Source organism: Anolis sagrei, chromosome X (genome assembly GCF_037176765.1).
Source record: "Anolis sagrei isolate rAnoSag1 chromosome X, rAnoSag1.mat, whole genome shotgun sequence".
Taxonomy (NCBI): Eukaryota; Metazoa; Chordata; class Lepidosauria; order Squamata; family Dactyloidae; genus Anolis; species Anolis sagrei.
In genome coordinates this window covers 67,485,470-67,512,057 of record NC_090034.1, presented here as the reverse complement: position 1 = coordinate 67,512,057, position 26,588 = coordinate 67,485,470, and the positions used below count along the sequence as shown (strand labels likewise).

At 41.1% G+C, this 26,588-nt stretch overlaps 1 protein-coding gene across 5 annotated transcripts in view; it reads left to right on the top strand.

Annotated features, from left to right (window-relative positions):
* The window catches only part of CSMD2 (CUB and Sushi multiple domains 2), a 984,984-nt gene that overhangs the window by 553,234 nt on the left and 405,162 nt on the right, over nt 1-26,588 (top strand). For 4 of the 5 annotated variants that reach the window (XM_067473669.1, XM_067473670.1, XM_060784605.2 and 1 more), the window contains exons 6-9: nt 2,567-2,679; nt 7,238-7,315; nt 19,561-19,648; nt 23,078-23,202. In XM_067473669.1, the coding sequence (XP_067329770.1) occupies nt 2,567-2,679; nt 7,238-7,315; nt 19,561-19,648; nt 23,078-23,202 (404 nt within the window). The remainder of the gene's footprint in view (nt 1-2,566; nt 2,680-7,237; nt 7,316-19,560; nt 19,649-23,077; nt 23,203-26,588) is intronic. The other variant, XM_067473671.1, reaches the window with a different exon arrangement.

Genomic DNA, 26,588 nt, shown 5'->3' with positions numbered 1-26,588 from the left:
AAGGGAGAGAAGGGGGCATATGTCTTCCTGTTTGTTTCTTTCTCTTTTTTCACTTTGTAAAATGAGTAGGGTGACAAACAACTATATTGCAATTCCTATTCAAAGTGTTAACCAGTGCCAAGACTGGCACCAACTGGTGTGCCCTTAGCTCCCAGTATAGGTAGGGAAGGAAGGAAGGAAGGAAGGAAGGAAGGAAGGAAGGAAGGAAGGAAGTTGTAGCCAGGGCTGAAGCCAGGGCTGTAGCCAAGGGCAGGGGTGTTAGGGATTCATCCCCACCCCCGGCCAAAATTCTGGACAACAAACAATCAGGGCCAACTAATCACTTCCCAACAAAGGATTCCCCCAGCCAGTAAGAAGCCAGACCTTGAAACATCTAGGCCATCACATGCTAATCAATATGGCCAATTGAAACATTCACACCTACCTCAAACGGATAATCAGGGCTGTAGTGGGGGGGGGGGTTAAGGGTTCAACCCCCCCCCCCCAATTTTTCAGGTAAAAAAAATGTTTATTCATGACTTTTTACCAGTTAACCAAAATCCCCATGCTAAGTCTATGAGAAGCAAAAATTAAATGAGTCCCTCCAGAACTGCAAGCACTATCTCAAGCAAATGTTGGCAATTTAGTCACACTGTCATTACTTGCAGCAATAACCAATATAGTGTAAGCTACCAAGTTGGCCTACCCATAACAGACAGAGTTTGTGTTCAAAGAGTGGCTTGAATTGATGGGAGATTTAGTTCTATTGAGGCAATGTACAATACAGAGGCCAGAGAGAGCTGCTGTAATGCTGGGGCTTTTACAAATGTTGGAGGACTTTGGTTCCTCCGTGCTGCTCCTTCCACCCACACACCCAATACCCATGCTACAACGCTGCAGCTTTTTCAAACGTTGGAGTGCTTTGCTTCCTCTGTGCTGTTTCTTTCACCCACGCCACACCACGCACCCCAATATTACTCATGTGTCGCCCACCCGTCCCAAACCCCAACAGCAACAACACACAAGCGGCTGCAAGGCAGGCAGCCAGGCCAGCAAGAACCCTTCTCCGCTTGCCTTGCTCTTCTTCCAACCTCCCTTCACAACCTCCCCTTTTTCTTTCCCTTTCCCTTCTCCCTTCCCTTCCTGGGCTCACAATGAGCCTCTGAGCCATGTGCTGCCCTTTATATAGTGGCTGCCGTGTCGAAACCCCTCCCCTCCCCAAAACTTCTCCCCTCATTGGCTGGGAGCAAGCAGCCCCCCAGCATGCAAGCTGCTTGCCTTCAAACACTGACTCACTTCCGACTCACTTCCTGGGTCATATCAAAAATGGTGAGGGAAGCTCCGAAAGGGCAAAGGGACTTCCTGTTTTTAAAATAACTTTGAAATTGCTTCAAAAAGATAACTTTTCCAACTTTATTCCGAATTACAAATATTCCAATGAAGCCTAACTATGCCTAATAGATACAGAGTTTGGATTCATTTCATAGACAGAGATTGATAGGACAGTGATGTGGAAGGCAATGCTGAAAAGTGTAGTTCTGCCTCCCTTTTATGTTGTATCCCTCCATATGGATGATCTGTTATTGCACTGAGGTTTTTTTTTTTTACCTCCAACAGTATCATTCATGGGTTGCAACAGTGATCAGAGCTAATGACATGTTGATTTGAGAATTTCTTGTATTGGAAAGAGCTGAGAAGTATCATTTCTTTGAGAGGGAAATGTATGGGATTGTGTGTCATTGTCATCTTTTATTTTAATGTATTTATTTTACCCTTTTGCGCCAAGGAAGGTTGGTCATAGAATACCAATCGCCTCTAACAAATGTGACACTGTCTCTAATAAAATGCCTGAAATGGACTTTGGTTAAAAGTAATTGGATTCCGTAATAGCTCCTATCATGTTAATGTTGTTTGCACTGTTCTGGTTAAGGTCGTTCATTTTGCTCTCGTGTACCCCAATTTTGCAAGGCGCATGTGACTATTAGGTAAACATTTGTTTCTGATGAAATCTCTGATGACTTGGCCCAGAGGTTTTTCCTCCATATTATTAATCTTCCACCTGTTCTGCACTCACCTTGAAATTCAGTTTTTGAATTGAATTGCTCATCCAGTAATGAACAAGTCCAAGTTTTACAAGTAAGGTTTGATGGAGGTTCTCACCATCGTTTCAGTGCCATGAAGCTGACCATAAGAGTTGCTAAACAATGGTATAGAATTAATGCAGTTTGATGTTACTTTAACAGGCATGTCTCAATGCTATGAAATCCTGGGAGTTGTAATTTTACAAGTCGTTTAGCCTTTTCTGCCAACAAGTGCCAACAAGTGCTACTGTCTCACCAAGGTAGGACTCCCAGGATTCTATAGCATCAAGCCATTGCTAGCCATTGCAATTAAAGTGGCATCAAACCACATTAATTCTACAATGTGTATTCATGCATACCTAGTTGAGAGTAAGCCACAGAAAGTTCTGCTTTGCTTCTGTGTGGCATTCTGAAAATATTGTTGGAATGAAACAACCTGACATCATAGAGGTGATTTTTCTTTTTGAAATGAATACAACACGACCCCTTTCTTCTTGTTTTTGCAGGTTTACAGGAACGAACCTTCCCGCCCCTGTCATCAGCAGCAAAAATTGGCTTCGTCTTCACTTCATGTCAGATGGCAACCACAGGCAAAAGGGCTTCAGTGCACAATACCAAGGTATTTCCAGTCCTTCGTATTGCTCAATCTATTCTCCCAAATTCTGAGGATATTTAAAATCCTGTCCCAAATGTGTGCATTCCTTTTCTTCCTCGCATGGCTCATGGGTACATTCACAGTGGTAAAGCACGACAGAAAGGCATTATGATGTGACTTAGGGATGCCCATGCAACCTATATCTGATCATGTCCATTTCCTGTCTATTTCTCATTTCATCAATTCACAGTTTTCCAGATCAGTTTAACAGTTTAAATCCAGGTTCCCAACCTGAAATCTCCAGTTCGAGAACAGAGAGTTGTACCCAGTTCTTGTGGGTTTTTTCGGGCTATATGGCCATGTTCTAGAGGCATTTCTCCTGACGTTTCGCCTGCATCTATGGCAAGCATCCTCAGAGGGTCTGTTGCAATTAGTACAATGGGTTTATATATCTGTGGAATGGTTTGGGGTGGGGCAAGGAGCTCTTCCCTGCTGCAGTTAGGTGTGAATGTTAGCTAATCACCTTCATTAGCATTTGAAGGCCTGCCTGAGTCTGGGAAAATCTGTTGCTGGGAGTTGTTAATCTGTGCCTGGTTTCTTCCTCTCTGATGTTTAGCTGTTAAAATTTTAGAGGTTTTTTGGAGAGTTGTAGTTTTACAAACTCTTACACCTTCTCTATGAAAGAGTGGATCTCTCCATAGCATCTCTCAGGATTCCATAGTCATGACAGTTAAAGCGGTGCCAAACTGCATTCATTCTACAGTATAGATCAGTGGTTCCCAATCTTTGGGTCTTTTGGACTTCAACTCCCAGAAATCACAACCAGTTTACCAACTGCTAGGAAATGTGGGAGCTGAAGTCCAAAACACTTGGAGGCCCAAAGATTGGGAACCATTGGTATAGATGCACTCTTAGGGTCCATCCAGACAGGCCCTAAAATGCATGCCCTCCCAGATATCTACCTGGGTCATCCAGATGATATCTCAGGTAAATGTGACTGCATTCAGCACAAAGTTGGAAACCCTGCTTTGTGCCAAGGTAATTTGATACCTGGAAAGACGCAGGTCTTTCATAAGACCCATATCTTTCCAGGTGCAGAGGGCTGCAAGGATTGGGCCCGAGGATTGGAGTTTTTGGGCTCCTGAAGCAAAACAAAAACAAGACAGCCCCATCCCTCCCAAAACCCCTTTAAAAGCCTTTTTAAAAGGAAAATAACTCACCCAGCTGCCATTTCCCCTTCTCCAGAGCTCTCCTGGGTCATACCAATGATGCGCCAGGAAAAGCGGGAGGGGGGATCATTCCTGGCTCCCCCTTTTTCCTGACACATCATTGGTATGACCCAGTAGAGCTCTGGAGAAGGGGAAATGGTAGCTGTGTGAGTTATTTTCCTTTTTTAAAGGCTTTTCTGGGTGGGGGGTGTCTTTTGTGTCCCGATGCCCTGGTAGAAAGCCTAGCAGGACATCTGGATACCCCCAGCCAGGAAAGCACACACTTTCTGGTGGTGTAGACTTTTAAAAACCCTAAAGTGCTGTCTGGAACAGGGACGGCTCAACCCATTATGCAAAGTAAGCATTTGCAGTATAGTTGATTTTGCCCAGGGACACTCTTGAGGGAAAATGGACCTTGACATATGCGAGTTGTAGTTACTGGGATGTATAGTTCACCTACAATCAAAGAGCATTCTGAACTCCACGAATGATGGAATTGAACCAAATATGGCACACAGAACTCCCACGACAAACGGAAAATATATATCAGTGATTGGTTGGGGGGGGGGGTAGCGCCAAAATATTGTTTGCTTACCATTGAAAATTACCTAGGGCCGCCTCTGGTCTGGAACCATCCTTATTTAGGAATAGGATTTGGCAATGGGATTGCTTCCATATGAATAAAGCTAGATGTACAAAGGGTGGCCATAAAATTGATACTGTAGTAATATACCTAATCCTGAAAGCATCATTTGAATTCATAGAACACACCCATTATATGTGCAACTTTATAGTTTGTAGGGTTCGAGATGCGTGCCAAAATGGATTCATTTCCTCTTCTGGGACTTATTACAAGACTAAATATTCATTTCCCCCAATTGTAAGATTTCCAGTATGTTTCAGAGAAATCACATAGCACTGCTTTTTTAAAAAGGTGCTAAAATACACACAATTGAAGCATACACACAGGCATGCTCCAGTTAATAAGGAGATGCATATGTTTGAGAAAGTACATGACTGATTGTGCACGTTATGGAAATTGCATACGGGAATTAAAATGAAAGCCTCACAATCTGATGAGAACAAATGATAGGGCAGAAAACAGGTGGGATTTGGAGGAACACAATGCAATCAGCTCTGACGATTTTTGCATATCCCTATTAGTGACAAACCACCCTGTGTGTTAATTATGATTGCATTCTCCCAGTGTTGCAAAGGAGCTCAGGTTACGAACTTTATGAATAATTTTTCAAATTTAATATGTAAAGCTGTTTAGTTATCATTTTTCAATTGAGCCCTTGCCCCGTCACTTGATTGTAACCAAGTTTTTTAAAAAAAGAAAGAGAGAGAAAGGGGAAATCAAAGGCATGATTGTTGCTTGGCTATTAAAAACACACACCTTCCTAAATCGTGCCGTTTTGCAAAAGCAGTCGAGGAAAGATTAATGTTATAATTTCTTCCCTGATTAAAGTAAATGTCAGGGGTTTCTAATCCCGTGAGCTTGGTAGAAAACCCATTTTCCCCAACATAATAGTCTGAGCAATTGGGTGTGGAGCTCATGAAAAAGATAAGTTTTCAAGAAGCCATTCTTCATATGTCAGGGGACTTAGGGGTGCAGAGTTTTTAAAAAGAGACATGAGTTTATCTTTCAAAATTAGCACAGGATGGAAGTTGCCAGATGAAGGGAAAATTCAAAGCCAGACCAATCATATATAGGTTGGAAAAATGGATAAATCACTATAGAGCAGAGTAGGCATCTGTGAAAGGCCAAGAAGGCATAATAAGTTACATGGGGACCCACATCCATCTCCACTGCCTCTAGAAGAAGATTTTTTTTCTCTCAAATGCCCTTTAGGTAACATTTCCAGGAGGTGGGGCATTGCCATACTTTGGAGTCTTTCTGGCCCATTTTGGGTCCAGGAAATTTATTCATTCATTCACTTTAGTAAAGGCAGGATAATGCCTTTCTTCCGACATAGAGACTTGGGGCAAATCCAGACAGCCTCTTTAATGCAGGAGTTCCCACAATTAAAAGGGAACCATCCTGATAATGTCCTAGAGAAACATAAATTAATTTGCCACAAACCAGGAAAACTCTGGTTTGTGGCAAATTAATTTGTTAGTGGGTTTATTCCACGCCTTCTTGGAAGGTGCAGGATAAACCCACTACTTCTGCTGTCTGGGCCTCTCCCTCAAAAGTTCTGGGCTTTTTTTTTCACATATAGATTTTTATTGGTATAAAGTAAATAGATAATATCCAAGGAAAGTGGGGGAACATAGTATTTTGAAGAAAAGTAGGAAAATAAGGAGTTAGAAGTGTACATAAAATAAAGAAAATATATATTTTCTTTAGATAAACATGAGAGAAAAAAATAAAAAATAAAAAAAGGAAAGGTCATGTGACTTTCTTCTAGTCCTACGCAGGCTCCACTTTGATGTCTATATGATCTTCCTAATTTCTAATTGACACCTCTTACAGTTCATAATTTTATGGTATTCACAGTTGTATTTCTTTACTTCTCTTTTCTGGGTATTCATCCACCTGGACCCAGTTTGTTTGTTTCACCAGATTTCTGCGCTTTTGGGGGGGGGGGGGGCGGTCCAGACAATAGTTCCAGTTTTCTGGGCTAAATTAGCCCGGAAAACCACGAGGACACTCCTCCCCCTCTCCAAAAGCCTTTTTAAAAGTAAAAGAACTTACCTGGCCTCCATTAGAGTGCTGCCAGAGCTCTCCTGGTTCGTAGAAATGACATGCTAGGAAGGTGAGGGGAGACAGGAGCAATTTTCTTCCTCCCGCCTTTCCCTGAGAGCTCCGGCACCACTGTAATGGAGGCCAGGTAAGTTCTTTTATTTTTAAGAGGGCTTTGGGGGAGGGGGTTAGAGTGTCCGGGTGTTCTCTTGGAGTTCTGGGAGAACATCTGGACACCCACTCCAGAAAGCATGCACTTTCTGGTGTGTGTGTAGATTAGGATCCAGGAACATTTGCATTTTTAAAACGCGGATGTTCTCCTATTTAAGGGCTGTCTGGAAGCACCCTCAGCGTGTTATTTCTCCCCAATGGCTTATGTTTTTCACTGATTTTATTTTTGTTTTGGTCATTTAATCATTTTTAGCTCATTGTTCTGTATGTTTTCTTGAGTACCAAACTGGGAAAACTGCAGGATATAAACAAATGTTATAAACATATTTGTTTGTGTTCATTGTACGACTTTGTGAGTGTCAGGTTGCACTCCATCTTCTTGATGTAGGCTCTCAGCCAGGTATTTTTAGTTGAGTGGCTTAAGTTGAACATGTTAGAATGCAAAACTGAGACCAATCTTCTTTTCCGTTCCTTTCCAATTTCTGAACTTCATTCTCTTGCTTTTCCTTCTCAGTTAAAAAACAAATGGAAATAAAGTCTAGAGGAGTGAAACTGATGCCAAGTAAGGACACGAACCAGAAGACATCTGTGTGTAAGTTTCGCCCACCATTGCACGCTCAGTGAGACCTTGCGCCTCGGACATCCCATATGACTTTACGGCAGTCTTCAGAATGATGCCACTCCTTTCTTCAAAGTTTTAATGCTTGTTCTCCCCACCTCCTACCCTGCATTATCGCCTCACTTCCTCTTCTTCCCAGTGCTCTGTATGAAAACACATACTAACTCCGTAAAAAATATGCTGGGTTGTGGGGGGGCATGATGGGAGGGACCCTCTGATGCTTAGGATGTGAGCCATTCTGTGTAGGGCTTGTATTGGAAGCTTGTATCTCTATTCCTTGTCATGTGCTCAAATAGAGTCATCAAGATACAGACCCGTTTTTGACAACCAAAATGTATTTGTCTAGCAGAAATGTAGGCGACTGTGATCAGTGGCATGAAATTGAGCAACAAAGGAGTCTTGGTAACTCAAGTTAATCTGAAATAAGATCTCGCCTCTCTTCCACTGCTGTTTATTGAATTTCAATATGCCTATCTTCTGGGAATCTTCCTAAGAAAGAAGCATAAATAAAAAGGAAACAGAATGAGGTGAAATATATATAGCTTGAGCATCCCTTATCTGGAAATCCTAAATCTGAAATCCCCAAAATCCAAAATTGTCCACATGGATGGTTAGAATAAAGCCATCCTTGCTTTCTGATGGTTCGATAGATACACATGTTATACCATGTGTATCAATCGAACCTTCAGGCTATGTATATTTAGACTTGCATCCTTTTATTAAGATATTGCATTATGGACATATATGTAAATATAGGTATTGCACACAGACCTGCAATCTGAAATCCAAAACACATCTGGTCCCAGGCATTTCTGATAAGGGATACTTGGTCTGTACTTTATTTAAAAGTACTCCTTGGCTTTTCTGTTAATTTCGCATTTAAAAGAGCAACATCTAAGATCGACATTGCTGTTACTACTATCACAGTTATTACTTATAACAGTAATTTGCCAATGGTTTGTTGCTTTATTGCAGCCATCAATACATTTTTGTTTTCCATGTGTGATGCCTAGCAAAACAATTACCAATTCGCAGATTCTTAAAGGGTATGATTTTAGCCAAGGCATTTCATTGGTGTGGAATCCTACCACATAGGTTTCCATAGATGTGACTAGAGCAGGAACAGAGCTGAGGTGTTATATGGGATGGGATTACAAAAGAAGACATCCGGATGCATGGATTTCAGAATCAGGAAAGGTTTGTGGCACTCCTGAACCGGAGAAGAAGGTTGCCTAGAATCATCTTTGGTTGAGGCCTAGAGATGATTCTAGATTCATCTTCCACCTACCAAGAAGGTTCTCTAGAATCATCCTCCACCTACCTCTGTGTTTTTTGCTTGGTTCTTCATACAAGGGACTATTGATGGGGTATTTCTCGGAGGTGTGTCTACTGTTCCACTTGCATTGTTCCACTTGCATGTCTACTGTTCCACTTGCAGTGATACACTTCCGATGAAGGCCGGATATAGTTATATTTATATATAAGAGTTAGAAGGAATTGATGTCTTAAAGGGTTGTAGTTTAAGATCTTGTAGTTTGGCAGGCTGGGGTAGCTTGGAAATATCTCTTTGGGACATTCATCTCAGTGAGAGACAATAAGAAAGAAGTAGGTGGTGTGAAATTGCTCCTTCAAGTGTTATTCTCTTACGTCACTCCATTTTGATATCGGAATTGCAGCTGAACAGTTTAGCTTTTGTTAGACTGGTAGATGAAGTGTAGAGCAAGAAACAGTGACTTTTGTAAGAGCTTCATAGTGGGGACATTTAAAGAGCAAGTGGGATGCTCTCAAGGTAGAACAATGTTGCCCAACTCATTTTGAGATATCACACCATTGAGAATACTATGTTGACTTGCCTTCTGTTAAGGATGCCATATGATGTGATGATCAGCTTCTTCAGTTGGAGATTCTGCATTAGCTACCAAGTGGTTAGTAAAGTATCACCTATTTCACAAAGATTTCAACAAGAGCCTGAAACGTTTGATGCAGAGGGAAAGACAAGACATAGCCTGAGTTAGGGTACCTTTGGTCCTGCTTAATGTGGCAAAATAGACCAAAATGGCTTCTCCTTGAACACGTCTTAAGCAATGCAATTGTTTAGATCATAGAAAGGACTAAGATTCACCTGTTAGTTTTGTTTTAAAAGGAAATACAATCAATAAATCAAAAGACTAATTTGCAAAATGGATGCCTGGCCATTTGGTTGGAAAGCAATTCTCCACGCAGAGCTTTGGTTTCAGTGACACCATTGCATTCCCCTTCATACTAGAATCCTTGAGGTGTGACTGGACTTTTCTAAAAACGTGTGGATGGGTAAAGAAGGAAATATAATTTCTCCACCCCAATTAGAGTGTGTCTGGTGGGTCAAACAAGATTATATGTTTGCTACAGTTTTTGCAAAAACAGTTTCCCAAGTGTGAAAAGACGTATCTTTGTCATAGCATATGATTTCCCCACCTACACATCTTTGTTTTGAGTTTAGTCACTGGAAGGTAAACACAGGCTTAACTTGTAAGTCTAATTACTAAGAAAATCCCATTGGGAAAGGGGGGGGGGGGAAAGAGGAGGGTTAATCATTGGGACTTTGAATTCCCCTTAATATTGTCTTTTTCACCCTCAATGTGAACATTTGTTTGAAAAAGGAGATCAAGTGCAAGCCAATCCTTTCCAAAAGAGATGTGCAGGTGGATGCCATAACTCCAATATGCATTTTTGGTTGGTTGATGTTGTAAGGTGCATCATGCATGTTTTTCCTCTCCAAAAGTAATTCAACCATTCGGTACTGCCTCTTCTTTTTTGTTACCCTCATTCATTCTTGACAACGCAGTGTGGAGACATTGGAGGTCTTTTCCACCAACAAATGAGAAATCAATCCCTATCTATTTATTTAGTTGCATGTTACTGTTGCTTCATACAATGAGAACCCACAGACAGCTGAAAGATACTACTGCATTCATTATGGGGAGGGATCTCATTCTTCCCTTTGAAAAGAGTAGGAAAGACAAGAGGGCACTATAAGGAGAAGAGGACCAACACTATTATCTGGGTTTCGGGGCAAGAATTGGATTGGTTGCTTATAATAAACTAAATTTATTTATTATTTATTTATTTACAGTATTTCTATTCCGCCTTTCTCACCCCGAAAGGGACTCAGGGCGGATCACAATATACATATACACGGCAAACATTCAATGCCGTTTTTGACATACAAGACATACAGACAGATAGAGGCCATTCAGCAGTTCTTCCACTTCAGATCCTGGAGGTTGCTCAATTCGCCCACAGGGGGAGCTGTCACTTCGCCCACTATGACATTGAGCCTTTTTTATCGTAGTATTTCCTCCTTGCTCTGTAAGGAGCAGATCACAGTATGATCACCCATATCCATGGGTTGTGTATCCACTTCTGACATAATATGGCCTCCCTAGGCATACTGTACACTGTAGCTTGTTGAAAAGAAGAATCAATTCAACTCCAAGCAAAAAGGTAGGGGAGTCTGAGTGGATTTTTGTAAGAATCCCAAGCCTATACTTGAGGAGCACAGTGGGCAATGAGCCTTGATATGATATGATTTTCAAAAAATAGAATGAACATAGCATAAGATGAGGACTGCTTGAAATACATGAGTTGAATAACATCTCCCCATCTTCCTACTGCATGGAATTTTTATTTCTTGGGTAGAACCATTCAAATCCAGTTGTTGAAGCAACAAGAACTCACGTTCAAATAAATATTTTATACAGTGCAGTAACAGTGCAGCAAAGATGTGGGCAAAATTCGCAAAGCTGAGGGAGCCCATTTAGTTATATGATTTTGGTGCATCTTTGCTCCCTAGGAGGATCATGCTTCACAGTCAAGAATATCATCATTCTTTGCATCCATCTTTCATTCCTTCTTGAATGATGTTGCTAGAAGCAGGCTCCAAGATCAGATTGGATCATGCATGCCAGGATTCTCCAGTAAATCCCTTTGAGGAGCCGATAACATAAGTGCCATTGACATCCCTGGGGTCATTCCTCCCCAACAGATTTTTGTCCCTGGAAGAGGGCCTTCAAAACAGTGATTCCCAAGCTTTATTGCTTCAGATGTTTTTGATTCCACCTCCCAAAAAACTGAATTGTCAGCCAGTGCTTTGAAAGTGTTTTGAATTATTTTGATTAATTGTTTTCATAGAATCATATGTTAATCCAATCGAGACTTCCAGCCAGGATGGTATTATTTTGGGGCAGCCAACCCACATACGTCTGCCATAACTCATTTCTGTTCTGAGGTTCATCACACTTTGCCTTATGTTAGGTCTGTCCCTGACAGATGGGAAATTTTGTAAAAGATGCTGTTTCTGGTTGTTCAGAGGCTATCATTTGTTCTGTTGTTATTTTTCACACATTTCAGGTATGGTGTTGAAAATGGGGCCAACTCAAATTAAGTCATGGGCTTGACATGTGATGAGGATGTTGATGTAATCTGTACCATGAAATGGATGAGAAGCTCTATTTTGGTCATTTCTGAAGGAATCAGGAAAGTAATAGTGGGCTTTTCTATTCATTCATTCCAAGACTGTTTTTGTTCAACTTCTGGGAAGCAGACTTAGCAAGATTATATGATTTTTCTGTTGATACAAAATTACAGAAGTAACTCTGTTGGCTACTTGCAATATCCTTTATTAGACAACCAAAAAACCCACATAAATCTGTGCAAGGTTTAAAGATCTCTAGGAGCCATTTTACATTATACAGTGATGATACTATGGCTCCAGTTCAACTGCCATGATTTCATCCTTGTAGTTTGGTGAGGCATTAGAGCTCCTTGGCTGAGAATTTCAAATGCCCCTCCTTAAACTCCAAATTCCTGAATTCCATATGATGCAGCCGTGGCAGTTAAAGTGGAGCCCAGATGCTATATAATTGTGTAGCATGAAAGAACCTCAAACTTCTACATATATCACTCACCTAGAGATCTTGAATTCTTGCTCGGATCAATGCACCTCTTTCCTTGACCTAATAAAGGCATTATTATAGTATAGATTTTGGATGTTAGCTGAAATTAAGTAGGGTTCTTGGGCCAAATTACTCTGACGCTGCTAGCAAAGAACTCAGCCAGAATATATTTGCTGGAGATCAAATAGCAGTCCCCTTTTTCAGCTGTGTAACGATAGCTGGATGGCGCCCATGTGCATCCATGGAGAATGAAGCTATTGTCCAGCATCATGCAGTTTTCATTAGACACATGTGGGGAAAGAAGCAGTCTGTGCCTTGGAGCTCCCCTTTTCATCCCTGCTTGTAAGTCCTCCTGGGGAGCTATTGTTAAAAAAGGAGGAAAGTATGTAGATGAGAAATGTAATTTGATCCTTCCTTTCCAGACTTGGCATTGATAAGGCAATGAGAAGGCAAAAGAAAGGACAAGGAATTGGAGATGGTGAGAAAAAGTACTGAGCTCATCCTATCCATTTTTCCTCAGGTTACACTTTGTACTGAGCCATGGTTTGCTGTTTTATTTGATTGTAGGAAACTATGACTTGTATCAAATTTGATCAACATTGATTGATTTATCATATCAGTAGTAAACCAAGGGTACAATTGTAACATATTTTAAAAAAACAAAGTTTAAAAACTTGGCATTATATTAAATGTCCTTTGACCAGTAGCTGGCCACTTGGAGTGCCTCTGATGTTGCTATAAGAAGGTCCTCCATTGTGCATGTGGCAGGGCTCAGAGTGCATTGTAGTAGGTGGTCTGTGGTTTGCTCTTCTCCACACTCACATGTCGTGGGCTCCACTTCGTGGCCTCATTTCTTAAGGTTGGCTCTGCATCTCATAGTTCCAGAGCACAGTCTGTCCAGTCTTCTGTGTGCCTGGGGGGAGGCTCTCATTTGGTATCAGTCACGGCTTGAGGTTCTGGATTTTAGCCTGCCACTTTTGGACTCTCACTTGCTGAGGTGTTCCTGTGAGTGTCTCTGTAGATCTTAGAAAACCACTTCTTGATTTAAGGCATTGGCGTACTGGCTGATATCCAAACAGAGGATGGGCTGGAGATGTCACTACATTGGTCCTTTCATTATTGGCTGCTACTTCCCAGCAGATGTCAGGTGGTGGAATACCGGCTAAACAGTATAATTTCTCCAGTGGTGTAGGGCGTAGACATCCTGTGATACTGTGGCATGTCTCATTAAGAACCACATCCACTGTTTTAGCATGGTGAGATGTGTTCCACACTGGGTCAACATTAACTGATTAGATACAATGCTTCTTTGGGGGGATAACTGTAGTTTTTGTAGACCACTGTGCCTGTTGCTTGGATAAAAGAGATGACTGCAGCTTGTTGCAGGATTAGACCAAGAAATATATCATGTTCATCAAATGCACATGACAGCAGTAGAGAAGTGTAATGCTTGTGTCTCCTTGTCCTGCTATTGTAATACTAAACTCTGATCTAGTGTTATGTCTGAATTAGTCTAATCCCTTCAGGGGATTACTAGAGACAAGAGTTTCAAGGAACAAGTACAAGGGGGTAAGAAAGTGATGCCTGTTTTCAAACGTTGACAAATGTCACAGAAATTTGCTAGGGGACTGCAGGACCTTTTTTCTTAGTTGTACATGGTGGCTGAAAAAATAGTAGTCTTTGTTTTACTTTTACAAAACATGTGTGGTTCGTCAGAGTGTCCATAATGTGGGATTTTCTTCTGGGTCTCAAGAATGCCAGAAGCAAGAGGACATTAAGAAAGGATTTTGTTGGTGTTCAGACATCTGGAAGGCAACCTCCTCCTTGACCAACACATGTGATGTTATGCTCCATTCAGCTCTACTAGTGGTTATTGTGGTTTGATATCCTTCTTTGCTTTTGGCTATTGATATGTGATTTTTTTTTTTTTGCAATTTTCCTCAAACTGTAAGAAGGACTTTTGGAATTGGAGTTTTCGTAGATTATTCTTAGTTTGAGCTCTATTCTGCACAAAATTTTCTGCACATAAAAATTAGAAAATATATTATAGAAAATAAATTTGAAGAAAACATGTAGAAATACAAGAAATGTTGTTATCTGATACTTTTCAGAAATATCACTTTGTATATGAAATTTTAAGACTAGCTTGTCATGGAATTACTGTTGCCCTTGGTGGGAATTTCCCTGTTTGTTAGCATCTGTGTCCCTTTGACTTTTTAAAGTGTTTTGTTGTCGAGCTGCCAGACACTGAAAAACGGAGAGAAGGTCTCTGAGGAATAATGAGCTGGATGTAACCTCTTTAAAGGAAAGGCCTATTTTCTTTTAACTAAAGATGCTGCTTTCCCCAGACAGTAAGAAACTCATTAATCTTGAAGCTGATGTTTAAAAAAACCCAAATAAACCTCAGCCGAACAGATACTAGCCCCTTTATTAATACTATCCACAGAGGAAACAGAGCATAGCATGGTGTAGTCCATGAGCAACCAAATTAAAAAAATTGCAACAAACATTACAGGTACAATTAGTTACATTTGAATAAAAAATGTGAATTGGTGTTACAGTCAGCCTCCTCATTTGCAGGTTTGACATTTAGGGGTTTGAATCATGTGTTCTCTCTAAGAATCCCTAGGTCCTTTGGTGCAGCCTTCTAGTCAACTTCCAAGAAAACCTAAACATAGAGTTGCACTAGAGGCCCCTAGAGATTCCTAGAGGTGTTCTACTAGGTTCATGTTTTTAATTCACATTTTTCACCTTCACAGGGATTCACTTCCCTGTGAATAACTTATTGTATTTATGGAACTGTTCATAAGAGGAACATTTTGATAGCCAGAAAAGGACTGAACCACATATGCCTCATAAAGTGCATTGACAGTTGTTGAGTCCCTCCTTCACTGCTCTCCTTATGTGGCGGTAACATGAGCATTGCTTGCAAGATATGGTACTGCTACAAATTCCTATTTTTGTTTTCCTTCCCTTTCCTGTCCCCTCCTTTCCCAGTCTAGAGGGAAAAGATCTACTGTAGGATATTATCTTCTCCACCATGAGTTTTTGATATATTTAAAGGAGGTGTCCAAGGTGATTAATGCATTTTGAGAGTTGGATTTAGCACTGGGAAGAGAGCAGTAATTTGCTCTCTTCAAGTCAACTTAATCCTATGGTGACCCTATGACTGGGAGACCTTCACGTCCTCCTGTTCTCAACCACCCTGCTCAACTCTTGAAGACTCAGAGCAGCCATGGCTTCTTGACTGAGTCTCTCCATCTGGAATATGGTTAACTTTTGCTTACTGCCCAACACTTTCCCAAGCATTAACTTGCTTTCTAGTCAGTCATTTCTTCTCATGACATGGCCAAAGTATGACATCCTCGGTGTAATCATCTTGGCTTCTAGGGAGAGTTCAGACCTGTTCTGGTTTAGGACATATTTGTCTTTTTTAGATGTCCATGGTATGAGAATTGTGCAGGTATTTTTTTCCTAGATTGTATACCTCCATTCCTCTTTCTGTTGACTTTTCATGGAGACAATAATTTGGATAGTCAACAGAAAGAGAAATGGAGGTACAAAATCTAGGATGCATTGGGTAGGGCTAGCATGAAAATAGGTGGGTAAGGGAATTTAAATTGGATGCCTGAACCATGAATGGAGTTGGACATATAAGAGATGGAGTTATGGGGAAAGAATTATTACTTGTGGGAGAAACAGTTACAAAGTCCTGAAAAACTTGGAATGTACTAGATCAGTGGTTCTCAACCTGGGGTCCCCAGATTTTTGGGCCTACAACTCCCAGAAATCCCAGTCAGTTTACCAGCTGTTAGGATTTCTGGGAGTTGTAGGCCAAAAACATCTGGGGACCCCACTGTACTAGATTTTGAGACCATGCAAAATAAATATCTCCAAGTCACAGAAGGCTTGGAGAGTCAGCGTGGTGTATTGGTTGGAACATTGGGCTATTACTCTGGGTTTGAATGCACTCCCAGCCGTGGAAACTCACTAGGTTAGTTTGGGCAAGTCATACCCTTTCAGAGGAGGCAAAGGCAAACCTCCTTCAAACAAATCCTGCCAAGAAAACCTAATGATACATTCTCCATAAGGTCATCATAAATCAGAAACAATTTGAAGGCACATCTGTAACAACTCAGTTTTGTGGCCTGTTCAGTTACAAATACTGTGTGACAACCAACCCTGTTCCACCGAGATCCATTTCCTGTATTTGTCTTCTACTCTCTTTTTCTAAAATGAAATGAACATATTGAGGAAGGGAACAAACCAGATGCATTCAAAGCATATTCATTCAACAAATGTGTCTTTCAGTTAAAAAATGAAAATAGTGGGAGGGAAGTCAGTAGGTATCAGGTTAGAATAGTGGTTCTCTACCTGTGGGTCCCCAGGTGTCTTGGCCTACAACTCCCGGAAATCCCGGCCAGTTTACCAGCTGTTAGGATTTCTGAGAGCTGAAGGCCAAAACATCTAGGGACCCACAGGTTGAGAACCACTGGGTTTGAAGAAGGCATGGCACTGGACTTTTTCTTCTTCTGTGATAATACCAAAATCCTCTCTTCTGTGTTTGTACTGGAAGAAAAACTCCCAAATCTGGCACTCAGAGATCTTCTCACAAATGATATGCCAGCTGTGTTGAGGCATAGAAGGAAAAGGTTACATGTGATCTGCACACTAGGGATGTTAATCCTAGACTATTACAGTTTTGCATGCAAAAACAAATCCATTCTGAAAGTTTTCTCCCCAGTGTGTAAGATTATGGAAGATTTGTGCTTTTGGGGGATTATTTTTTAACTTTTTGTGATGGGGTTTCCCCCCACCCAGAATGGATGTTTTGGACAAAACATCTTGTTGTTCAGTTCATAAATATTTTGGGTTGTTATTGAACTAAAGTCAACTTTTGTTTGAGCTCTTGCAAGTCTGATGTATTGTCACCAAAGACTAGTCCTACATTTTCTTCTCTATTCCTGTTGTGTGTCTTAAAATTGTTTCTGACTTATGGCAATCTTAAGATGAACCTATTATGGACTTTTCTGAGACTGAGAGTGTGTGAGTTGCCCAGGATGAGTTTACTTGGCTAAGCAGGGAGTTGAACCCTTGTCTCCAGAGTTGTACACCAATGCTCAAACACTGCACGATACTGGAAAAGTAGCATATACATTATTGTGATAAGCCTTTTGTGTGCAATATTGGATGTGATTTCTTATGATCGTGTTGGTTGCCCATTAAACAAGTCTTTGAAACTATCAATTTTAAAAAAATATATAATTCCCTAATTGCCTTGAAACTTTTTCCCTTCCTCAGACTATAGACATGACTTAAAATTAATCTCTGATGCCAGGGGAGGCTTTACCTCGGGAAAGATATGGAAGATATGGAATGCTTAAGTGAGTGGGTGAAAAGATTTGCCTGGAGATTTGGGAAGGAGGAGGTATACCTCTGTATGTAGAAGTGTTTGGGGATGCAGCCAGTCCATTGCTTCAAAACTCAAAGGCAACAAATACATTGTTTCCCAACACTGATACGTGACCTGTTGAAGCTTGTGTTGAGTTACAGAGATATCTTTTGTTATACTTGTACTGAAGGGTTGCACACCTTCTGTGGGAGAAACAAACATGCACACAGTACAAGGAGGAATGTAAATATTCATTGAACTTCCATACCACCGAGGCTTTGTGTTCTTTCAGGGATGGGCAAACCATATACTGTACTTACCAACAAAAGTGTAATGTGTGCATCATTTCATAGGCACTATATGAGTGTGACAATATTGTCCAGTTCTTTATCTTCTAGCCAGTGTGTCCAACCAACGAATTTCTTTGAGAGCCAAGAAACCTGGTAGCCAATGTATTGAAAAGTAAAGGAGAGGATTCTTGCACTAGAAAGCAGGAATTGGTCAATATATTTGTGGTCTTGTATTTTCTCCCAAAGTTTCCTAATACCATCACCTCCTGGTCTCATGACACATTGGGCACAATGGTGGAAGAATCCAGTCCTGGTCATAGGCTGATTTTGAGCCAAACATGTGAACATGTGTATCATACCATCTATGGCAGGTCAGATGCCAGGGTTGGTCAAATTACCCTGCTATGTGATTATTCAACAACAGATTTCTGATTGCCATCATATCAACATGTGTGACACATTTATGCATTGGCAAAGATTCATCTTTCATTGCGGTCCATACTCCTGTTGATATCCTGTTTTAGAAGTTCTTTGAGGATCTATTCATTGTATGAATGTATCATTTGGTAGGGAAGTCACAGTGAGAATGAGGCATTCTCATTTGTATTTTCATGCTCTTCTGCTTTTGCATTAATTGCTAATAACTTTCTCATTTCCTTTCACCCATCTGCCTACTCAACACAACATGGGACATAAGACCCACATCATCTTCATCCACATCATGGCACAAAAATGGTTGGGAGTGGGGATACATGAAGGGGGTAATAACAAATCTCAGGTGATGGGATTGTGGCATTTATTCCATTGATTTTGATGTGTCTGATTATATTTCCTGACTTCTTTTTTTTTTTTGAAAAATAAGCAAGCTGGAGCTTGCAGTTGAAAGCAATGCATTTGCTCCAAGCATCCTTGGATCCTCCTTAGATCCATATGATTATAAAATATTTATTTCCAGAATGGTCTTGACATGTTTGAAGGGTTGCAAAGGATGCAGGTTTAGGGCTGGGTGTTGGCGCATGAGTGATATTCTGGATATTCCTGGTGTTACTTTCCCCTCAGTGAATGGAAGAGGTTGCTCCCTTGTGAAGGTTTTCCACAATCAAACAGATTATGAACTCTGAAACTCTCTGACCAGCTTCTGTCCCCTTCTCCCCCCATCTACCTATACACTTTTTGATGTCACATTCGACTACTCTTTATTTCTTGATCCATTTATTTAGCTGCGCCTCTCATTCACATTGGCCGTGGAGGGTTGGTGGGGACTTCTGTATCTTTTCCACTTGTATATTTCAAATAGACAGCTCTAGAGATGTGCCCTTTTAACTGAGATGTCTTTGCTTGTGTGAAATGAAGGATTCCTACATTTGAAAAAGGTTTGTCTCCTTCAAGTGGTGTGGGGTGGAGGGAACCCCAGTTGAGCATTGATTTCCTGAATAGAGGGAGGGGGAAAGAGGAAAACGCGCACACACTCAACCGTCTTTTCCAACTTGTAATTTCCCATGTTCACTCTCTGCATCCACCAACACTGAGACAGATGATATTTTAAAAGGGCAAACAAATCATGTCTTCTATCTCTGTATGTACTGTTTTTTTGCTTTGTAGTAACGCAGGTTGGTGTGTCCCAGGGACATAACATGTGTCCGGACCCTGGGATTCCAGATCGAGGCAAACGGATAGGCAACGATTTCAGGTAAGATGTGTTTTCTCTTTCTTGCCGCACATCTTTTCCTTTATTTTCCTCCATCCTACAGGAGTCTTAGTTAAGACTCTTGACTTCACATGTTGCTGCCATCAACCAAATGCCCCAACCAACTTGCAGAGGATTCTGACATAGATTTTGTTAGGCATTGCTGTGTATTCTGCATAAATGGATAACTAGGGCCCTTCCACACAGCCCTATATCTCAGAATATCAAGGCAGAAAATCCCACAATATCTCCTTTGAACTGGGTTATCTGTGTCTACACTCAGATAATGTGGGATTTTCTGCCTTGATATTCTGGGATATAGGGCTGTGTGGAAGGTCCCCTACATTGAATAAAACTCCCAGAGGATCATAGAACTAGTTGTGGGAAGCCATATTATTGCCTGCCAATGTTAGTCAGCTGCCTGCTGTTTCAAAATGTGGACTATCGAGTGCCTCAAGCAATGTCAAGTTTTGCAAAAACTCTTCTACTATTTGTGGTCTTCTCATAGAAGAATTCCTGATAATGTCTAGGACTGCTACAGGATTTCTCAAGGCAGTGTTTGAAATCTACAAATGTTCTTCCCAAAGTGCCAAAAAATCAGTCAAACAAAATATCCATAATATATCATGCAACCCTTTGAAGTTTCATTTCAGTGGTCTGGAGGGATGTCAATGTGGGCAGAGGCTACACTTTTTCTTGATCATGTGGAGACTAGAGACAAAGGTAATAAAATGTCAACACCATTAGCAACAGATAAGCAACTTCTGCCTGCGTTGAGATCCCTCTAAATCAGCATTTCCAAAACTTTTTGTTTTCAAGGTATTTTGCACTTCAGCTTCCAGAATCCCTCTTCATTATTTGAGGTAGCTGAAGCTTCTGGGAGTTTAAGACCAAAACACTTGGAGGGCTTGAGTTTGTGAATCGCTGTTGTAGGTCATCCTAACTGACAAAAGAAATAACATATGAGATGAAATGTAGGCCTGGGACTATATCTTCCATTTTTTTTGCTCCTGTATGATCTTTAACATCTTTGTCTGATGAAGCTGATAGAACTCTGAAAGCTGTGAGTTAAATGCTGTGCACTTTGGTTGGCCAATGAAGGCATTGCTCTTGTGTAGACTTGGTATTTTATTGTATTATTCTGAAGCATAACCAACCCCTGGGTGTTTTCCCAAAGTGGTCTATCATAGAGCATGACATGTGTCTTCAGAAAATTCAACCAGCAACCTAAAGTAAAGTCTGCTTTTCCATGTATTCTGTTACCCAACAGTCCAGATTGTAATGCAGCTTTATATGACTCAGAGCAAGTACAATTACCTTTGTTGGAGAGCCTGTAGTTAGATCCTAACATGGACTATGAGTAGCCAGGCATTATGTATCCTGGCCTGAGAGATCCCAAACACTATTTCCAGTTCTTAGCTCACAAATGGCTCTCTGTAGCTCAGTATTTGCTTTGGTGATGTGTTGGAGATGAAAAACATTTAAAGACTGTGACTCCAATATTTTGGGCTGAAATTGAATGGTTAGTCCCCAGTAGTCCCCAACAATTATTCTCAGGGGCCACCACAACAGTCTTAGGCCATGCTTTACCCACTCCTGCATTAAAGTAAGCATATTGGGTCCTGGCGTTGTGCATAAGTATAAGACAGAGTCTGTTTGGCTGTAGATCAATATTTAATTTTATTTCTCTGCTGACTGCTATTTTGCTCACTAAAAATGTGCCTCCAATGTTCAGTCACCCATCTATCTCCTCTCTCTTGAAACCTGGACTGGAACCAAAGAAATAATAATGTCCCAGGGAGGTATAATGGAGCAAGGAGAAGAGATCACTTAATAGCATCAGAAGACATTAACAACCCCTGATACATCTGAGATGGGAAACACACTACTGGTCTGTCTCTCCCAGTAATTTTCCAGAAGGGTGTTTCCTTGTTTTCTCCTCCTTTAGAGTCCTATTGAACCAGAAAACAAGTCCTTAAGATGGGACAAGCTATTTGCTGATCAAGCAAAGCATGATATATTGCTTTATTCTTATGGTTTTTTTAAAAAAGAGCTTGGAAACATCAATGTAAAGTCTGTTTCAGAGCTTGGGAAAATTGCCCTTTTCTTTAAACTATTCCTTCCTAAATTTCCCAACCAGCATTGAAGTTCAAACATGCTGGCAGACCTTTCTGAGCCCTGTGAGATACTTGATGTTGTTTTTGTTTAGGACTGATTCAGTACTCCAAATGGTTAGGATGAATAATCCCATCTTGAAACTTCATCGGTATTCTTAAAGTATCCCACCACGATATCATGACTGTAAGGATGCAATAGTATGTGTGTCTAGAACAAGGGTCCTCAAACTAAGGCCTGGGGGCCGGATATGGCCTTCCTACGTCATTTACCCAGCCCTCACTCAGGGTCAACCTAAGTCTGAAAAGACTTGAAAGCACACAACAAAAACAACAATCCTATCTCATCAGCCAAAAGAAGGCCCACACGTCCCATTGAAATACTAATACGTTTATATTTGTTTAAATTTTTCTTCATCTTAATTATTGTATTATTTTTAAGTGTTTTTTTGCACTACAAATAAGATATGTCCAGTTTGCATAGGAATTCCTTCATATCTTTTTTCAAATTATAATCCGGCCCTCCAACAGTTTGAGGGACTGTGACCTGGCCCTCTGTTTAAAAAGTTTGAGGACCCCTGGTCTAGAACGAAGAGGTGAGTTCCACTTCATCCAGTGGATAATTACAGAGTACAACAACAATGAATGTGGAAATGGGTTGACAATTTGAGATAGTAAAGGATAAATATTCCAACAGTGGGGCTTTCAAATCAGAAGACTATCTTTGTAAGGAAGTTGCATGTCCCGATAGCCATTAATATGTATATAACATAGGAGTGCAAAATAGGTACCTTATGTGTTTATGTGGTCCTCATGTCAGTGGTCCTCATATCCATCCCTACCCAAAGGTTAAATAAATGTCCATCCCTACCCAAAGGTTAAATACAAATTCATATCTTGACATGATGCGGAAATGAAATCAATGTTGGTGCCAACTGAGCATCTATGAGGAGGAAGAAGACATCTCACAAGTGAGGTGCCACAGCAAAGAAGACCCTCTTCCATTTGTACATCAGCTTCAGACTGGATGGGCAACACAAAAAGTAGTCCCCTCTGCATTCTCTCCCCAACCATATACCCTTTTGAATTCTGACTTAACTTAAGGCCAGTTGGAGACAATGCCAAGGAATTTGGATAAATCCAGCTTGCTTCGAGGTTTCATTCCCCATCCTAAGCCACTATAATACGGTAGGATGCAGTCTACCATGAGTAGCCAATCCCTTGGAAGAGATATCTCGGATTAGAAATTAATCAAAACCTTAGTTTTTAGCCCTGACTTGGATTCCAAGGCTGACATGACTTCGCTTCTACCTTCCAGGCTAGGATCCAGTGTCCAGTTCACCTGCAATGAAGGCTATGATTTGCAGGGCTCCAAGAGCATCACCTGCAAGAAGCTGAGTGGTATGATTGCAGCCTGGAGCGACCAGAGGCCCGTCTGTAGAGGTGAGACAAGGAACCATGCTGTGCCAAATCCACGGAGTTTGGCAGGCAATTGGTTTCAATTCCCACCTTCTTGGGGGTTCATTATAAGCAAGCAAAACGAAGAAGTTAAAATGTGATGGTTCTGTGCACTGTGTCAAGCCCACTCCTGAGGGAGTCCTAGCTGGCCATTATTTCTGCAGCATCTCAGGGGCTTAGATTGGCTTAATTGCTTCTACTTGTTTATTCTTGTAAACTTGTATTTCTCAAAAAGTCAGGCCAGGGTTCCTCAAAGGGGAATGGACAAGGAGCTACATCTAAAGCCAGACCTGCCTTTTGGATTAGCACATCTATGAGTAGTAGTAATAATAATAATAATAATAATAATAATAATAATAATAACCTATATTTATACCCCGCTAATATCTCCCGAAGGACTCGGTGTGGCTTACAAGAGGCCGAGGCCCAACATATCAATAAAACCACAGCATAACAAATACAACAATAAATAAACTCATAAAACAAAAAAAATAAACATTAAAAGACTAGCAGTAAACATTAGACAATAACACCACGACGCATTTAAAACTAAGGCCGGGCCAAATGTAATGATTAAAATTTTTAAAAATGCTGGATATGACAGGTGAAATGGATAGGTTTTTGGAGATAGGTGCGGTGTGCAGACAATCTTAAATCTCTAGTAAAGTGCATTTGGGACATGATGCTTGGAGTTTCCTATTCTGGGAAGGCACACTGGAACAGCCACGTCTTCAAGCTCTTCCTAAAGACTGCCAATGTTGGGGCTTGTCTGATGTCCTTGGGGACAGAGTTCCAGAGTCGGGGGGCCACCACGGAGAAGGCCCTGTCCCTCGTCCCCACCAGTCGCGCTTGCAACGCAGGTGGGATCGTGAGCAGGGCCTCTCCAGATGATCGGAGAGATCATGGGGGTTCGTATACCGAGATGTGGTCATGCAGGTAGGCGGGCCCCAAACCGTTTAGGGCTTTATAGGTAAGCACCTGCACCTTGAATTGGGACCGGAAAATGAACTGCAGCCATTGGAGCTCCTTAAACAGGAGGGTTGACCTCTCCCTGTAAGGAGTGCCAGTTAATAATAATAATAATCTTTATTTATACCCTGCCACCATCTCCCCAAAGGGACTCAGGGCAGCTCACAAAAGCACTCCAGAGTGCTGCATGTAAAATAAACAATACATAAGCATAAAAAATAACAATATAAAATTATAACAGCAACCACAACACGCGCACAAAACGTCATGTAATAATCAAATTGTTAAAATGTATAAAACATAATAGTACCTGCCGATAAAACTGGCTGTCATCAATTAATGAACTAAATGTCAGATGAATAATCAGTCCTCACATGTACCCATTTCAGTCTACTCAAGGTCAAAGGCTCATTTAAAAAGCCATGTTTTTAGGCTTGACCAAAAGGCTAACCTAATCTCTCTAGAGAGGGCATTGCAAAATATCTGAAATATTGGGGAGAACCACTGGATTTCTAGTTCACTGCTGAGAAAATTATCCCTGAATGGAAAGAGGTCTTTTTTTTTCTTGTCAGGAGCAACTTGAGAAACTACAAGTCTCTGTGAGAGAATTAGAGATTTATAGTTTACCTACAATCAAAGTGTATTCTGAACCCTACGAACAATAGAATTGGGCCAAACTTCCCACAAAGGACCCCCATGACCAACAGAAAATGCTGTGTTTTCTGATGGTGTTTGACGACCCCTCTGACATCCCCTGCCGACCCCCCAGGGGTCCCAACCTATAAGAGGTTGGTGGAGGATTTAGGTGCCACAGAAATGGTGTCCAAACTCTGCAATTTGTCCACTGCTGGTATATTCAATACTGGCATCAAAAGAGTCCATATCAGAGCTTTTGGGGATTTAAAAAGGATGTCCTGATATTGTAGTATCATATGTTGGCAGTACTCATCAAGGTGGTCCAAAATTACCATCTTGGCATCCACTGCAGTGAGAGGTTTTTGCCTAGCAGTAGAGTACATGCTTTGTGTACAGAAGGGTTGGAAGCTTGGCATATCCAGGACTTGGATCCTGAAACTATAGAGAACCACTTTGGCAATACATTTGTTGCTGGGGGAGGGGGTACTATTTACCAGTCTTGTCAATTCCAATGGTTATGCTAGAGGGGAGATTTTAGGACGTGCAGCCCCAAAATGTAAATATTGCATTGGAAAATGCCTCTTATGGATGACTTGGAAAGTGAATCTAGTCAGTATAATGAAAACCAAGATGGATACTTGTAGTCTGACAATATGAAACAATTGCCTTTTCCTCAGACCTAAACAATGACTCAAAATAGATTCTGGGTGCATTGCTGCTCAACTTAATGCCTGGTAAATCTGAAATGAATGGTGATCCTGGCATCAGAGACTTTTCCTTGTGAAAGGCATTCCTCTTATCTTCCTAATTTTTTCTCTCGCCATCCCACACACAGAGAAATGCTGTTTTATAATAAAATCTGTTCTTCAAAAGGGCAACCACCTCCATCATCCTGGAGTCTGTAGAAAAATCAGACATAATTCATCTCTTTGCTATTAAATATTTATGGTGTTGGGATTTGATTCAGCCTCCAGGCTGAGCGTGGGTGAAGCACACACTCTGGAGGAAGCCACACTGCAACCCAGATTTAATAAAGTTGCCAAGAATCGGATTAGGAGCCAAGCTTGCCTCGCGAAATCAGTCTTGTCTCCAAATTTTTTGTTGGTGAAGAGAAGGAAGAAGTATATATGGGCCAGCTCTTGAGTTATCAATACATCTGTACATTGACCAGCACTCAAAGCTTTGCCAGATATCTTTCTGTTGCAAAGCACATACTCACACAAGCTAGGACAGGCTACAGCAGTTGACTTTTCCTTGCACCTCTCCTCCTGCTGAATCAACTTGGGAATCAGAGCCATTAGGCTCAAAAAATAAACCTCATTTGGGGTGGAATGGGGTGGTATATGGTGGAAGCACACTTCATGACCAACAGAAACTTACATGTAGCGAGTCAGGATTAGCTTCCATTCAACAGGATTGAACATGATTGAGTTTCAAAATAGTTATTCTAGAAAAGAAATCAATTCTCTGTGTACGAACCCACACAATCTCTTCGTTCATCTGGAGAGGCCCTGCTCTCGATCCCACCAGCATAGCAGGCGTGATTGGTGGGGACGAGAGAGAGGGCCTTTTTGGTGGTTGAAAACAGGTTTGAGGGCCAAAAGTATGGACCCATGGATCAGTCAGAGGCCATTCTGTAGAGACGGAAAAGCACAAATGCTTCCATTGACCCATTGGTAAGTTTTGTGTGTGTGTGTGTTATACTAGAATTTCTAGATTTACATAGCAGTCTATAGGGTAGCAGCCTGTTAGACTCCCTCATGCAT